Source organism: Homalodisca vitripennis, chromosome X (genome assembly GCF_021130785.1).
Source record: "Homalodisca vitripennis isolate AUS2020 chromosome X, UT_GWSS_2.1, whole genome shotgun sequence".
Taxonomy (NCBI): domain Eukaryota; kingdom Metazoa; phylum Arthropoda; class Insecta; order Hemiptera; family Cicadellidae; genus Homalodisca; species Homalodisca vitripennis.
Window position 1 is genome coordinate 141,866,246 of NC_060215.1, and position 17,904 is coordinate 141,884,149.

At 36.3% G+C, this 17,904-nt stretch overlaps 1 protein-coding gene across 1 annotated transcript in view; it reads right to left on the bottom strand.

The window, feature by feature from the left end:
* Positions 1–17,904, bottom strand: part of LOC124369935 (inositol hexakisphosphate and diphosphoinositol-pentakisphosphate kinase) — a 159,246-nt gene that overhangs the window by 47,246 nt on the left and 94,096 nt on the right. The window contains 3 exon segments of the mRNA XM_046828136.1: positions 8,722–8,859; positions 9,314–9,430; positions 12,284–12,369. Coding sequence (XP_046684092.1) covers positions 8,722–8,859; positions 9,314–9,430; positions 12,284–12,369 — 341 coding nt within the window.

A 17,904-nucleotide genomic window follows, 5' to 3' on the forward strand; every position in this document is an offset into this window, starting at 1 on the left:
TCTTTTTAGACTTTGAAGGTGCCTTTGACAATACAGCCACTCAGGCGATTATCAATGCGGTCTCGGGACGTGGCGTTGATGGTCAGGTGTGTGACTGGATAGGGGGCCTTGCTCACGGACAGGGTTGTTGTTTTCAACCCTCATGGGAGCAAGTGTTTAGTGCGAAGACTACGAGGGGCTGTCCGCAGGGCGGCGTCCTCTCTCCTCTTCTGTGCGATGACCTGCTGAATTCTTTGAATAGCAGCGGTGTCTTTGCACAAGGGTACGCAGATGATATTGTGATTCTTGTGAGTGGCAAGTTCAACACAACAATCACGGAAACTGACCAATGCTGCTCCCTGAAACATGGTGGGAAACTGGTGTGATAAGGTTGGCCTCACCGTCAACCCCACCAAGGCTGCCGTGGTTGCCTTTACCAGGAGGCGACAGATGGAGGGCATTGGTCCCTTTCTATTTTAAAGGCTCACCCGTTGAGCTGAAGCCTGAGGTCAAGTACCTGGGCGTGATCTTAGATAGGGTTCTAAACTGTGGACCTCATCTAGAAAGGGTCATTGCCAGGGGTAAGTGGTCTCTAATGCAATGCAGACGTGTGATAGGTGGGCCCTGGGGACTGAAGCGAGGCTCTTGTACTGGCTTTATGTTTCGGTGGTCAGACCTGCACTAATGTACGGAGCTGTCCGTATGGTGGCCAAAAAACAGAAGCCAAGACGGTGTGGTAGCACGTCTGGCGGGTATCCAAAGGATGGCCTGCCTCGCTATCACAGGGGCTTTTCCTAGTGCGCCAGGCTCGGCTCTGGACTGTTGTCTTAATCTCGCCCCCCTGGACATTGTCATTCGAGCTATGGCCAGGAAGAGTGCCTACTGTCTTCAGCAGACGGGACTCTGGTCGGGCTTGCAGCGGTGGGCACTGCAGAATTGGCACTCTGATACAGGAGGAGTTTTGCACATGATCTCTGATCAGATGCCACAAAAGTTTTCCTTTGACAAACCCTTTAGGATTATTTTTACCCTCAAGGGATGATTGGTCAGAGGGGAAGCAACCTCTTCCACCAGCGGAGCTCGAATGGTACACAGACGGCTCTAAAACAAAAAGCGGCACAGGCGCTGGAATTCTGGGAGTGAGACCATGTAGGGAGCTGGTGGTTCCTATGGGTCCGTATCCGACAGTCTTTCAAGCGGAGGTCGCAGCCATTATGGAATGTGCTCGTGAGAATCTTCGTCTGCGATATAGGGGCAAGTACGATTAACATTTTCACGGACAGTCAGGCAGCGCTGATGGCACTGGATTCTTGCGCAATCAAATCCAAACTGGTTTGGGATTGCTATCAGACCGTTTCCTCCCTTGCCAGAATCAACAATGTAACCGTTTGTTGGGTTCCTGGTCAATGAGGGGATTCCTGGGAACGAAAGAGCTGATTGCCCTGGCCAACCAGGGCTCAGCAACAATTATGACGGGCCCTCAACCATTCTGCGGTGTTCCAAGGTGTGAATCCTCTAGGGTTGTCTCGAAATGGATTCGTGCGGAGCATGGGAGAAGGTGGAGGTTGCATCCGGGTTTGAGAGTGAGTAGAATGGTATTACAGTCACCTTCCTCCAAGGTGGCCTCGGACCTTCTCTCATTAAACAGATCAATGTCTTCTAAGGTCATTGGTCTCATTACGGGGCATGGTCACCTGAAGAAGCATCTACACAGAGTTGGCATCCTTCAGGAGGGATCCGCTCTGTGGAAGGTGTAATGAGCAGGAGGAGACTGCTGAGCACCTGCTCTTTGATTGCCCTGCAATAGCAAGAGAGCGGTATGCCATCTTTGGTAGCTTGAACAGGGGTGGTGAGTTTTTCCCAGGAGGACTTGATAGGTTGTTTTCGGCGGTTTGTTGAAACTGCTGAAGTTGTAGACTGGTAGGCCTCATGGTGTTTCCGGGGGTGCGCAAAAGGCCCCTTGAGGGCTTTAAGTGCACGGCAGTAGGCCGCCCCAAGGAAAAAAAAAAAAAAAAAACCTCACATAGATTTTTCATACAGTGCGGAACCCACTACACGAGTCCACAAATGGTTGTCCACCGCTGATCTGAAAGACCTGAACTGCTATGAAAGTTTTCAAATGCTATTGCATGCCTCAGCGCATCATAACATAATTAGTAGCCTGACAACATTTATTATTTGTTATTTATATGACTATTGTGCTGTAATAAAATGTTTAATTCAACACCTTCACTGCGGTTCTATACAGAGTGAGACTAACTACTCGCACTATGCTTCACGCCGTAACATGTCTGCCACAGTCAACGTGTTAAACTACTGTACAATGCATGTCTAGATGTAATACATATTGTAAACACCTTCACTGCAGCTCTAGACTGAGTGAGACTGACTACTCGCACTATGCTTCGTGCCGTAACATGTCTGCCACAGTCAACGTGTTAAACTACTGTACAACACATGTCTAGCTGTAATACATGTTGTAAACACCTTCACTGCAGCTCTATACCGAGTGAGACTGGCTACTCGCACTATGCTTCGTGCCGTAACATGTCTGCCACAGTCAACGTGTTAAACTACTGTACAACACATGTCTAGCTGTAATACATGTTGTAAACACCTTCACTGCAGCTCTATACCGAGTGAGACTGGCTACTCGCACTATGCTTCGTGCCGTAACATGTCTGCCACAGTCAACGTGTTAAACTACTGTACAATGCATGTCTAGATGTAATACATGTTGTTAACACTTTCACTGCAGCTCTATACCGAGTGAGACTTACTACTCGCACTATGCTTCGTGCCGTAACATGTCTGCCACAGTCAACGTGTTAAACTACTGTACAATGCATGTCTAGATGTAATACATGTTGTTAACACTTTCACTGCAGCTCTATACCGAGTGAGACTTACTACTCGCACTATGCTTCGTGCCGTAACATGTCTGCCACAGTCAACGTGTTAAACTACTGTACAATGTATGTCTAGCTGTAATACATGTTGTAAACACCTTCACTACGGCTCTATACAGAGTGAGAATGACTACTCGCACTATGCTTCGGGCCGTAACATGTCTACCACAGTCAACGTTTTAAACTACTGTACAATACATGTCTAGCTGTAATACATGTTGTAAACACCTTCACTATTGCTCTATACAAAGTGAGAATGACTACTCGCACTATGCTTCGCGCCGTAAGGCATCTGCCGCAGTCAACATATTAAACTATTGTACAGTTGTTTTGATACACCCTAGGTAGCAGCACCAACAGCCTATAATGTTAGTACATTTTATCTACTACAGTGCTCAGAAAGCTAAGAGCTAGTGATTGAAAATGCGTTCCCATGTTATCAGTGTGTAAACTATAAATAGTGCGTTATTTTAGTTAATTAATTAATTAATTTACATATTACTTCACCCTCTTCAATTCACAAATATTTATTTTGCACGTTTGGCCTATACTGTGTTTCCATTCGTTTGTTTTCCATGCTTTAATAATAATTTCATATCTAATTTTGTTATTCCTGCATTATACTCAATATTTTCATGTGTTGTCATTGTGTACCCAAGGTTGGAAACTCTTTTCCAAAACAATCATTTGTAAAAGAATAGATAATTTAAGAAAATTGTTTATATAAATTTATTTAATAAAACTAGTTTTTTGCACCTCTTCAGTATAAATATAGTTTCTAAGGCACATTTTATTATAGAAATGCAATAGCATTATTATGTTCATACAAATCCTCTACTTCATTATATAGAAGGTAATTACATTCATTCTATAGAATTCTCTATTCAATGGATTACGACTATATAAATTCTCTGACAAATCAACCCCATTTCACCACTAAACCTCACTATTTCTTGTAGCAACTGGCTTTTTACATATTTATAAGTATTATTAGTTCTGCTTGGACCGATTGTGGTTGTTGCCATCTGTGGTTGATTACCCAGGATAATCAGAAGTTGACTGCACATAAAAAAGCACTACCATATTCCCTTCCGCACTTTGATGGTTGAGCTGGCGGTCATTTGTTCTATACGGGCACACATATTAACGTCATTACTAAGCTTCTGATGTGACTGTTATAATAACTGACACATCAACTAACTTATACATTTCTGACAAATTTATATAAATCTCAACTAAACATAAAAAGAAGGAGAGTTTAGTAATGATACATACCAATAATACAATATCATAGACTGAATATTTTTAGGAGCTTTTGTTGCAAAATACTGCTTTTACTGAGATAATGTATTACTTAAATTTATTTTTAGAATACGCGATCAAATAAATAAATTTAAAATGTCTTCTTTTATATACCAATTTTGTTTACATGCTGTGAACTATGTGATTAAAACCAGATTGTAACAGTTTTCTCGCACATAGATATTAATCATAACAACTCAAAGAGGAATAAACCAAAATAAAGAATATATTTCGAGTCAACCCATTAAAACTGATTAAGGCGTTCTTTAGTCAAATTTTACTTTTCTTGAAACCAAAAACACACTGAATAAGCACAAAAATAAAACTTTTCAAGTTTGTTGCACAACAGGTCTATCTATACACTGCAATGCCAGTACAGAGAATAGACACTTTCTGCCATACATACAATAGGTGCCAGCTCAAGGGTTGAGTTTAAGCCTTTTTATTAAGCATATGGTAATTTGAATGTGGGAAATGTGTATTCAAATTAATGAAGCACTATTTCACATTCCATTTCATTTTCATTAATTTTATCTATTAAAAATCAACATGCACTATTTGCCTAAATAAAAACTATTGTATTGCTAACATGCAACTTGAAAAAAATGTGTTTTTTACACTGCAACTGAATTTATGTTTTATTCTAACAATGATTTTCTACTTTTACACTATGACTAGAACGTAAAAGCACAATTTTATTTGCAATACGTGAGGATGGAATATATTCAACATAAAATCTGCTTTCATAAACTATTAATAGATGGAACAATCACAAGAACAAAAAAGATTACAAGATGTATTATTATGATTACGATATGCAATAAGAAAATACAATATCATTCATAATTAATGACATTTTTCTGAAATATCCATGTTGAAAGATTTAAAAGGAAATTCCATCACTAAGTAGCCTATTGAATATATTTTTGAAATTTTTTAATAATTTTTAAAAGCTAATTGGAATGGTTTTATGACATGAATATATTCCAAACACACGTAAAATATTTAAAGATAGTACCTATTCCAGAGAATTGAACAACTGAATACTTTTTCTTGAAACATAAAGTCAGCATTAACGTTTTATACAAAATAAAACACTCCAAAAAACATGTTTAAACAAGATAATACAGTTACTAAAAAGAAATCCACACACCAATATAAGACCCCCCACTAACAAGCAATATCTGCCTTGTATACGTGGAATGAACAAATTATAACTTGGAAGTAAAATGGAGTAAAAATATAAGGAAAATGAAATTATACGGAATGACAAGTTGGGTTCAACGAGCCATTGGGTAGATAAGTGTGAAGAGATAGAGGTGTCTAAGTAAGTACATATAAACAAAAAAAGTCTCAAGGCTAGTTTTTTTTTACTTAATTAACCCTTAGAACGCTGAATATAAATTTCTGCACTTCCCCCAGCGTGATAATAAAAAAAAATGTAAGTTGAAACTTCTATTTCAATTTAGGTTTCTGAAGTTATTGTAGGACAAAAATATATAAAACTTTTTAAATGATTTTCACATTTTTGTATGTTTTATAATGTTACTGACGAATTGATCACAGTTTTCATCATCTGGGTTAGCCATTTTTATGATCAGTTTAATAGAAAACTAAAAAAAATTCACTGCAAACACAGATACAATCACTATTTCAAAGAAATAAACTTCAATTAGTCGCAAAATTACACAGGAACAAAGCTTACACGCCGGTCTCAAGAGTTGCACAGGCACTATTCCCTTATGAAAAACTCATCAAACGCACTAGCGTACACTCTACAGTGGCGGTCGGTAGCTACACAAACCAGTTTTGGATCGATAACAGGAAGTCAAGAACAATGAATCTGTTGTCTGACATTCAGTCAACACTCTAGTGCATTCTATCACTAATTTTACAAACTAAAATTCACGATAAGAAACAAAAACTTAAATTACGAGATTTCCCGTGAAACGCGTTTTGTGCAAATTTAACCGCAAAAGATTTCCCGTAATACACGTCGGAAAGGTTGATCTACGATGAAACGGGACATCCTATTTCATTCCTGAGGTAAAATATAAGGATATGGTAGGTTATTGAAGACAGTTACAAAATCATGATTTATGATCCAAATATTGCTATATACCTATACAATATCCAATTCTACAATTCTTGAGTAACACAATTTGAAATTTTGAAAACCAAGGCATAGAAACTAAACAGAACTGAATTTTCCACAGTTTGAATACAATTATCATGCTCATTTAGAAAAAAATATACCTGAAATCTAGTAGAACCAAAAGAATTTCGGAATAGTACTAAACTGAACAGAACTTGTGTTGTAAAGTACGCATAGTGTGTTTTTTCACAATGGATCTTTTGGAAAACATATTTTATTCTCATATTTTGTCTTCTTCCCAGTTTTTAAAATGGTATATTCACTAGGTTTTTCATTTTTCCACGTAAAAACAAACAATGAGGACAGAAAACAAGGAGGACTATTAATGTGGTTCCACAAAAAATATTTGCTTACAAATTACTGAAAGTAAAGCAGTTCCATATAAATTTAATCAATATCAGAACTCAATTTGATTGTTGTTATCCAAGATCACGAGTCATTCATATAATTAAACCTCAAAATTAATGGTGTAAAACTAGCCTTGCAACTTATTTATGTCACCTTGAAAGCGTAATACTATTCAGGATGAGACCATATCTGTACAGTGTGTGGAGGGGCAGGGGAGGTGAATACAGAGGGGGTGTTGAGGTGTGTTTAGGGCAAGATGAGGCTGTTGTTTTTTACTTGCTGACCAAAGATAAAATACACTTTGTGCCTTTAAACTTTACTGGATGTCAATATTTCCAAATCTGTCAATACAGCACAAATTTCGTTTTTATTATTGACATTTTACTGAGCCGTTTTGAAAAGGTTATTACATATTTCTGTTCTTATCAGGTGCTGAAAGTGTATAGTATGATTGAGAACATAAATTAAATCAGGATATTCAGGAATGTTGCATGTTTAATGTTCCATTGAATAAAAACTGTGTTCAGCTGGAAAGGTTTTTGCCTATTAAATTGCAATAACTGTCTAGACAGTATGCAAATCTGAGTCGTAAAACAGTGGACTCTGCTTCATAATCTAATATAAGATACTTGAAATTCTTTAACTTATGAATATTTTTAGCAAACTACATGTGTTTTATCTTTTAAAATAATTCTTAAAAGTTTTGCAGCTCAAAGGAGTTTTTATTACCACTCCAGTGTCAAAAGTAGTTAAAACTTTAGCAATATATCTCTTTTAAATTTGGAATAAGAAAATAATGAAAGAAACTCTACTTTTGCTGATATTTACCAATGCTATATTAGCAGACTTTCTTATTTAACCTCTTGAATTTGGGAGAAATTTAAATGCAATCTTTATAAGTGTAATGAAATATTTTACAAATATCCACATTCTCAAGTTTCATTAACCCATTGCGGATCGTATTGTTTTGGCGCGCGGGTACCAGCGGGCACGAATTAATTTACGGTCAGCGGCAGAAGGAACAGCAATGGTGCGCCACATCGTATCGCTCGCTATTGTATACTCACTTCATATCTACGTTGAACTGGATTCCGGTTTATAAAAATATCTCCATCTATATTCTTAAAAACAAAATATGAAATACAATATATTGTATATGAACTATTGTAATAAATATCTGTAATAAATATCGATCAAGTTCAGACGATCGTAAGTTTTCCATTTCGATCAGCACATATTATGACACGCAAATTATACCATAAAATGCCATACTAGTTACTATTATAATAAGAGCTGGGGAAATCAACCAATCAGAAGCGCTAAAAAGCAGAAAATAAACTCATATGAATGATTTTTCAACTTCGACATACAACTGTGATCTGTAGGATATTTATAAAACTTTTGAAAACTCTGAACGTAGACCGTTGTTAAACACTTTTAGTTGACAAGTGAAGACGATTGCCCAATCTATCAGACATTAATAGAACTATTTGGAGGGAAACTTAAAAGCAGACCGATTTTGCGACCTAAGCTCGTTAGGCCCGGCCGATGCGTGACGAGCACAGCTCGTCAGTGATCCGCAATGGGTTAAAGACAAATTTTCTTGGCCCAACAAGCATGACAATAATATACCATGAGGTAAGATAAGGTTATATTTGAAATTTTAATGACATTTGCAGCTTCGTATTATACAAGTAGAACAGATTATTAATTAACTCTTTTAATTTATAACAAAGGAATACAAAAACCTTCCAATAAATTATCACCACATTTGATTCAAAAATTAAGAAAGTTAAGATTATTCCAATACCTTGTGTACCTTGATAGTCAACTGAAATGAACATTTTATAGTAGATTAATACATTACAAATAACATTCGGCAATCTATTGAAAGCAGAACTAAAGTACCCGTTATTGAAGGGCAAGCGATGTTATTCACCTAGACTACAAAGTTAGGTGCAACTATCCGCAGCGAAAAGCCTCTCACCCCTCTGTGAAAAAGATAAGGAAAATAGATTGTCTACGAACCACTGGCATGTCTACCTTGGCCGCCTGGGTACATGCAGCGGAAAATGCGGCCAAGCTCCTCGGCCTGCACTCGACCAGCTGGGGTCAGTTCTCCACCCCACTTGAGGATTAGTACAAGAGATGGCTCCTTTGGAACATCTACAAGCACACACACACAATTGTTAATAGTTCACACTGATAGCTCCTCGGTCTTGCACCATTTGGCGGGCATCAGCTTTCAGGCTCTTTTGAGACCAAAGTACTTCTGAAACAAAACAACAACCGAAAGAGTTACCTTCTTTTTAGAGTCAGGATGTACATCAGCTGCCACGAAAATGCATGTGAGAAGCACACAAAACAAGTGCAACAAATTCAGCTAGAAGGAAAGTGGTGCGTGCCTCACTAAGAGCCCAAACAAAAGATAGTGTAGGACCAAATTCTATCTTAAAAATTTAAAAATGTTACAAAATATCCTCTTATTGTGAGCACTTTTTATTATTCACTGATTTACAATATTACTATATGTCAAATCATTAATGATTCTTTATCGAAAAGCTTCTCTTTCTCCTCTGCGGAAAACAAAAGGCTGTTGAGAAATTATTGGCATGTATACCTTGGTCACTTTGATTCATGCAGGAAAAAATGCGGCCATGCTCCTCGACCTGTACCTGGCTACCTGGAGTCAACTCTCCATTCCTTGAGGGTACAAGAGATGGCTTCTTTGGCAAACCTACAACCACACACATACACAGTTGTAAATTGTTCACAAGCCTCCAGTTCTCCAGAGAGCCAAGGATATCCACAAGCAGAGTTATATTGTGATTTGTTGCTTGGTACAGTAAACCAACTTTGCTTTAAATATCGATGACCATACTCCGGATGGCGTTTAGTATTGTGTCACAAGTTGATAGGTTGTGTTTAAAGCGCGACCGGTGCTGCACTTCGTTGTCTACAATCAGAACGATGTCAGCAACAGAGTCCCATCTAATAGCAATACAATACACTACAACTAAAATACTATTTCACCAGTATATTTCACAGCTGATCGGCTCAGCACTTTGCTCAGACAATCTCCTGTTATACGCAGTGGCAGTGTGAAATTTATTGTTAGGTTCTCTATTATTTTAATATTGTGGTTTTAGGTAACTGGCAAAGACAATATTACATATTACGGTTATGTCTGCGGCTTACATCTAAAACAACTAAATACTTTACATAAAAAGTCCAAGTAAAAATTAAAACAAAAATTAAAGTTGGTTCTTTAATATTTTTAATTAGTTGTACTGAAGGACACTGGTATAAACTACTTTTTATATAAATGCTTAGTAGCGTCTGACTGTTTGATATTATCTCATTGACTGTAGGGTATAAAAATTTGGCGTAAACAAAAATCTTTAAACTATTTTTATTGTATTTTTCATAAAAATAAATATGTTGTGAAAATTGTGGCATTTTTAACTCAGTAAACCCAAAAACCTCATTTTCTCAAAGGTAAAAAATAGCTACAACTAAACTCAAGCTATAGCGTTAGTTTTGACCCACTGAATTGGTCACACACCCGTGCTGGTCATGTATGTGCTGCCTGCCAGTCCAAGACAGATTACCGAGATGTACACTATTTAAGTAGTCCAAGTTTGACCTTATAATATTTAATCTAGCACTCCGAATTTCCGTTACCTATCGTTCATCTCCTTTCCAGATGCAAGAACTAACCAAATAATTTTATTTGTTACGAATGACTAGCTTAATTACTTTCAAGAGACTGATTACTCACCACTCATGTGGATGGGCACAGACAGACGGACACCACGTGGTCTCAGCAGTGTTGTGGTCAATGACTGCTCCTCTCTCCCACTGCTAAGGAGTGGGGGTCATGGTGTAAACCTTGCAACTACAGGTTTGCCAACTAATCGCTCGTACACTCCAAATATCCCTATTTTGTTCCTAACTAAATGTGTCTTTGCTCTGTCAATATTCGCAATATTGATCCAAGAAGCACACTGAGTCAGAAATTTTGGACAGCAACTCTGTCTATGGTGAGTTCTGGACTCAGAGCCTATATTAGAGGTAGGGTGGGACTGATCCTACCTTTAAGAAAAAAGGATGTGCATCGCCATTCCATCAATGAGAATTAGTCGGGAATTCCATGGAAAGAGTGGTTATTGTGAAATGTCTGCCTTGATGAATTTTCATGTCAATTTTTGTCACCAAGTCTTTTGAGGCCATGGATGGTCAATCCGAATGTTTCTCCGTCGTGAACTTTACACAGCCATATTTAAACTCTCTTACTCCATTAATTTTGAACTTTACCTTCACTCATTATGGCATCTCGTTTCACAAAGCTGATGGTGAAAATAAAATGACAAAGCCGATTTGTTTCTTGCGGTCAAAAACATATCACTGACTGAATTTCACAGTCAATAAGCAATTCAATAATCTTAAATATGTTAAATATGCACAGTGACGCTTATAGGTTAGCTAGAGAGCTGCAACTGACACGTGAGTGTTCACAAGGAACATCGGGAGAAGAAGTGCATGATTTTTGCGGTAATCACACGAACTATGGGACAATAGGGACAAACTGCTCTTACTTTAAACGCGTCCCTTGTGATTATATCTGCAATTCTGATTACTCGTCTTAAAACAAATATTCAAAGTATGCTTAAAATTATGTCTAAAATTTGAGGCTCTGATAAAGATTATTAAACACTTTTTGGCGAAATAAGAGAAGCTTCTCTTACCAACTTAGATGCTACAAAATGGAGCTTGTAGTCAAGACTGGTATAACGAATGGTGGGATACCTATACCTCATCTGTATTTAGAAATCTTTCACGGTTTCTGTGTTTTGTCACATGCTAAGCCCTTGCGTCTCAGGCAATTGGCTAGGTTACAGAAAGATGTTTCCTTGGATTAAACTTCAAATTTTACCCAATACAAGTATAAATGGACCAGAACCCTCAAAGAAAACAGAAAATAAATTACTATGTTCTGAAAATGTTAGATTCTATGATTGTCTGAGCAATAAGCTTCTGTATTTGCACAGTACGCTTGATTCCAGCTGTATTACAAATTCCTAAAATTACACACATGTAAATTCTTGTAGTTAACAAACAAACAAAGCATACACCATATTTAAATTAACATTTTAATTTAACTTATAAACAGATTTCTCTGATATCTATATTCATATTTAGCAAATAAAAATGTGATCACACAATTAAATATATAGGTCTAAATTTTGACTCCCTTAATACAATATATCAGATATCATGGACCATGCACAGGCCTGCCCGATGTGCCACTACCACCTCTAAACTGATCACAAAGGTTTTCGTTCCAGTCTTATTTTTTTACAAACACACAAGCTTTGACCAGAAGCTCTTTTATAATGCATCTGGACCTCTTAATAGTTGTAATACAGTATAACATATTGATAAATAATTAAAATCAATATTAAAATTAGTCGCATATGCACATGTAAAAAATGCCTGAAGAGGAAAACTGTTAACTAATAAGATAACATCAGTAGTGCCAATAGCTACAACTAGTAGTGAAAAAACCAGTCCGTACTGTTCTCTTTACCATCATCGCTGCTGGAACCTCTGGGTCGACCTTTGGGCTGGTACTTCATCTGGACTTTCCGGTTGATGCCAGAGAAGTGACCGTACCTGCGAAAGACACAATTACTTACATGACTTTTATCTCCAGTAAATTTCCAGCTAGCATTAAAGTACAAATTAAGTGCTGTAAGATTTACCTAGGTTATTATTATGTAAATGAGTATAGGATAATTTGAATACATACTAATTAGGATAATATGGTGCATTAGGGTCTTGATTAAGTGAGATTGGTGGGATCTAAATACTTGAATTACCCATTTGGGACAAGAACCAAAGAATCACTGTTCCAAAACTGCACAGGACAATTATTAACCAAGCCTTTATTCAAACTATAAAAACCCCATAACTAGAAGCTCAATAAAGACAGGAAGCTGATTTTAGTACCAACGTTTACAAAAATGTATTTCCTTCAATCAAAAATAACTTGAAAAACCTTTCAACAAAATCTTAAAATATTTACTATATAAAACATATAAAAAAAATTTAAAATAAAAAATAATTAAATTATAGTGTAAAAACAAACTAGGCATTTTTTAATGTGGTAATTATTTTTATTGTATTCTGTACATTATATTGTGTAAGAGTATAATATTTCAAAAAATTAAGTTAAAATGAAAAGTTATGACATTTTTTAATAACAAGTGTATACATATTTAAATAATCTTTATAATAATCTTCATAATCACTATAATTGTTTCATGTCTGTTTACAAATATATTCAAAGCAAACATATAATTATATTCAATGAAACTACATATCTGTAGTTGTTGTAAACGGTAAATTTGATTTTCTTTCGGTTTTCAGCAATATATTCAAAGTCAAAGTCAAAGTCAAAATCTCTTTATTTACAAAATTTCATAGAGAAATGTATTGGCGTCAATAATACAATGTTAAAGTTTAAAATTTACAAAATAAATAAGTTGAATTGAGCAGTCTTGATGTCTAAGATGGTCATGTGTCTTGTAGATATTCTTCCAGCGTGTAGAATGACCTGGTCACCAGCCATCTATTCAGTGCCATCTTCAGTTTCTTGCCCTTCTGAGCCTTTATCTCGGTTGGCAGCAGGTTGTAGAGCTTGCGTCCCATGTACGATGGCTTCCTCCCGTACAGTGATAGATGGTGTGCTGGCAGGATGTAGTTGTCAGCATGTCGAGTGTTGTACTGGTGTACATCTGTTCCCCGAGGGAGTTCATTCATGTCGGCAAACATAATCACTTCCTGGATGTAGAGGGCCACAACTGTCAAGATACGAAGATCCTTGAAGCCTTCACGACAGCTTTCCTTGGGTCCTAGGCCTTTAAGAGTTCTTATTACTTTCTTCTGTATCAGGAGAAGTCTCTGTGGGTTAGTGACTGTGGTGCCTCCCCATATAGCAATGCTGTACCTCAGATGTGATTCAAAAAGGGCATAATAAGTTGTCTTTGCAGTGATTAAATCACTAATGTGGTAAATTCTTTTGATAACAAAGAGGCTGGTGTTTAGTTTCCTGCAAAGGTTGTCAACATGCTGAGTCCATGAAAGAGTTTCGTCAATTGTTACGCCAAGAAATGTTGCCTTGGGTTGCATGTCAACTTCTGGTAGGGCTGCAATTTCATCTCGTCTTCTACCGAATGCTAGTTGTTTGGTCTTGGTCATATTGACTACTAGGTCGTTTGAGTGGCAGTACTGGTATGCCATATTTAGTGCAGTATATGAGTCAATTGCTAGCTCTTCTGCAGAGCTCCCAGTGAGCAGAAGAGTAGTATCGTCGGCGTACATTAAAGTAGAACAGTAGGCATTTAAGAGATGAGGCATGTCATTGGTAAATAAGATAAACAGTACAGGGCCTAGGACTGATCCTTGTGGAACTCCTCGGCTTACAGGTAACGGTTTGGATCTGATGTTTTGTATTATCCCTTTGCTATGATGTCTTATCTCCACCACTTGGGTGCGTTCTTCCAAATAGCTTTTAAACCACCTGTAAGCAGAGCCACTAATACCCAGGCTTTGAAGTTTTTGCAGGATGAGGTTGTGTCCTAGGCAGTCAAAGGCTTTGCTGAAGTCAAGCATTATGCCAGTCACAAGCTTTCCTGCTTCCAGTTGATCGCAAATGAACTCTGCCAGCTCAGCAATTGCAGTTGTTGTGGATCTGCCTTTCACAAACCCATGCTGACTATTAGTTAGCAAGTTTTGTTGTTTAAGGTAGTCCATCAGTCTCTTTAATACAACTTTTTCTATTACTTTGGAAAAGGTGGAGATCAGTGAAATTGGTCTATAGTTGCTAGGTGTCTTTTGGCAGTTACTTTTATGCTTAGGATATACTTTTGCAACTTTCAAGGCGGATGGAAAGAGTCCCGATGATAGTGACTTATTTATGATGCTGACCAAGGGGGTTGTAAGGGCTTCACTGCAGTGTTTAAGTAACTTTGATGATACTTCATCAAGCCCTGCTGAGGTTTTAGACTTCATGCTTTTAATCATAATTTGTACTTCTTCTGTAGTGGTGTTGTGAAGTTGGCTGAGCCTACAATTTGCTACATGGAGTGTTAGCTGTTGACCTTTCCCCATTCCCCAAAATGGTAGTGATAATCTAAAAATATTGCACTGCCGATATACCAACGATATTAGAATTAATTTAGTAAATCCAGTTAATCAGGTTTTTTTCAACCAAGCTTCATTTTTACCTGGTATATTATAGGTTATAAATTATGAGAAGTTAATAAAGCAATTCATTAAGCAAAATGTTACAACAATCTGTGTATATTGTCAAAGACCAAAACTATTGCTGGTGTGCAAGTGAACACTCCACCAATTTCTACTAATTGATGGTAGAGATGTCAAATAACTAATTTATCTTAAAATACCTATAACTATTTCTCTATTATTAATAATAAAACTGGATATAGTAAAAATATAACAAATGACTTAGGCGAGTTCATTCTCGATCGCACATTTATTAGACAGCTACCATCAGTTATGTTATTTATATCCATATATTTCCCGCTATCCTTTTTTTCTCTCAACAATTATAAACAACAAACAAGATTGTTGTGTTGCCATAACAATACCCTACTGCTATAACCTTATCAACAGATTGCTTTTTTTAATATATATTGCTGCCATTACTCTGATGTGACTAGGTTTATGGTACCTAACACAGTAGAAGTAGAAGTCCACAGACTATTGTTTTAGCAGGTAGAATATTATTTAAGAAGCTGATACAAAACTCTCTAATTACATTAGCAACTTTCCATAAAGAAAAATACCAAAACATTTGGAAAATTTCATCTCCTGAGTTCAATGTAAAAAGGTTTGATACAGAGTCTCATGCTGTATTTTACAATAACAATTTAAGAAACAAATATTTGGGTATGTTAAAGGCTTTCTACAAATTATCTTTGTTTTATGTATATAACACAATTTTAATAATGTGTACAGTCAATTAAATAGGACGAGGAAGCACCTAATTTACTTAAATACATATTTTTGCAGTTTATGAACGTTTCTTAACATTAACAAAAGTAATATGATGCAAAATTAATAAATGAAAACAAAAACAAAAATGTAAGTCCCATATAAGTTATGCTTCATGATCGTAAAATTGAAAATTGCACAAAACAAAATTCTTAGGACTAACTATTGACAGCAATTAGCTGAATTCACCTTGTAGCAAGAACAGTTACTTCAGATTTTTTTAGTATACCAGGTGTTCTAATATGCAATATTCAAAGTCTAAAATTATTTAATCTGCATGTGTAGAAGATAATATTAACTTTGTTATGGGTATTTATGGGACAACAAGAGATTTGGACAGGCTATTAATAATGCAAAAATAGCACTCTGTATACTGTTAAATCTTAAGTGGAGACACTCTTTAATATGAGCATTTATAAAGTGAAAGTGTACGAGTTGTACAAAACATATTATTATAATTCGTTAATATGAGAAAATCACATATATTAGACAAGAAATTGAGGACGTATTAGGTCTCAAACACATATACTTATAGTTATTAGCTATCCTTATCCAATTAAATCAAAATTCTCTTTATTCATCAGATTATAAATGTAGATACTATGAATGGAGTCATATATGTGATAATAACATATGAATAATTTAACACTTTAAACATCACTAAAATTGTTAAAGGAATAACATTACCTAACTATTAGTTTTTTAAATTAATTTCTTTTAATATTATAAAATAAAATTTTTATTTTTATTAATGGATTGTAAAAAATATATTAACACATTTAAAAATTGTTTAGTATTTTAATATACAATTTATGTAGGTATCTAAATAGGCATATATGTTATAATTCTCTAAAACTCGTCCTGTATAATTTTGTTGTATTTCCTTTATTAACATGTTCACCACGACGTGTACGCCCTCGGGTTCGGTTCATGTGATCTTTTAACGTTATTTAGTTTTTTTTTTTTTTTTTTTTTTTTTTTTTTTTTTTTAAGGAGAGGCCAATCCCCTTTTAAGCCTTATTCTGTCCGTCCTCATAGACCACTGGCCTGGGCGAGGATCTTATCAAACAGAATAAGGAGAGTCGATACAGTACAAGGTCGATGGTACTGATAAAAAGTGCAAAGGTCACAGACAGGATTTGAACCCGCACTATCTCTAACTCAGACCCAAAGTCCAACGACTTAGACCGCTCGGTCATCGGCACTCCCGGAGGAGTTATTTTAGTATTTTTTATAATATATATTTTCGCAACCCTGTTACCCGTTACTGGTTAGTATACGTTACATCCGATGTTCTTGGAACTAAATCTTGGCGTGTTAATAACCTAATTGGCACGTGAGTTAATTTTTTTTATCGTGAACTTTGTAGCTGCTGAGCAACATCTCGCAAGCCTCGTCCGTAAGTAAAATTTATATTTTCGTATTATAAACTAGCTCATTCACGTCTAATTTTAAATTATAAATTATAAATTAGCTCATTCACATCTAATTTTGAATGTTATATAAAGTAAAGTTGTAAAGTAGTAGTTGGTTCATGTTTTATTTGGCAGCAGTTGGTTTTAATATGGAAAATAGTGTGGTGATGTCCTTCTGACGAGACCATGTTGTCATGAATCTTAAGTTGTCTCAATAAATAGCTAATACCGTCGTGATTTAGCCAAGCACTATCCAAAGCAGCTTGGGAGATAGTGAACTCTGAGAGGGCTACAAAAAGAGGGGAGAGAAGAACAATCCACTCATCAAATTAATTACTGAAGGGAAAACCATAGAAAAAACCTGAAGACATTGTAGAAGAACTCAACACCTATTTCTCAAACATCGCAGAGGACACATTAAGAGCAGCTAGCAACCTAAATCAACCATCTACTAGAGTCACAAACACCTAGGCCTAGGCTAACACAGACAAAGCTTATTCTAACAGACACAACTGTGAGGGAAGTTGAAGAAATCATCTCCTCCCTGAAGAATAAAACCTCCAGTGGTCTAGATGAAATCTCTGCTAAGCTAGTAAAACACTGTGCTGAAACACTCATTGCTCCTCTTGTTGATGTTATCAACAAATCCTTCAAAAGCGGCATTTTCCCCCTCGGCTCTCAAAGTATCAAAAGTGTACCCAAAACTGAAGAAAGG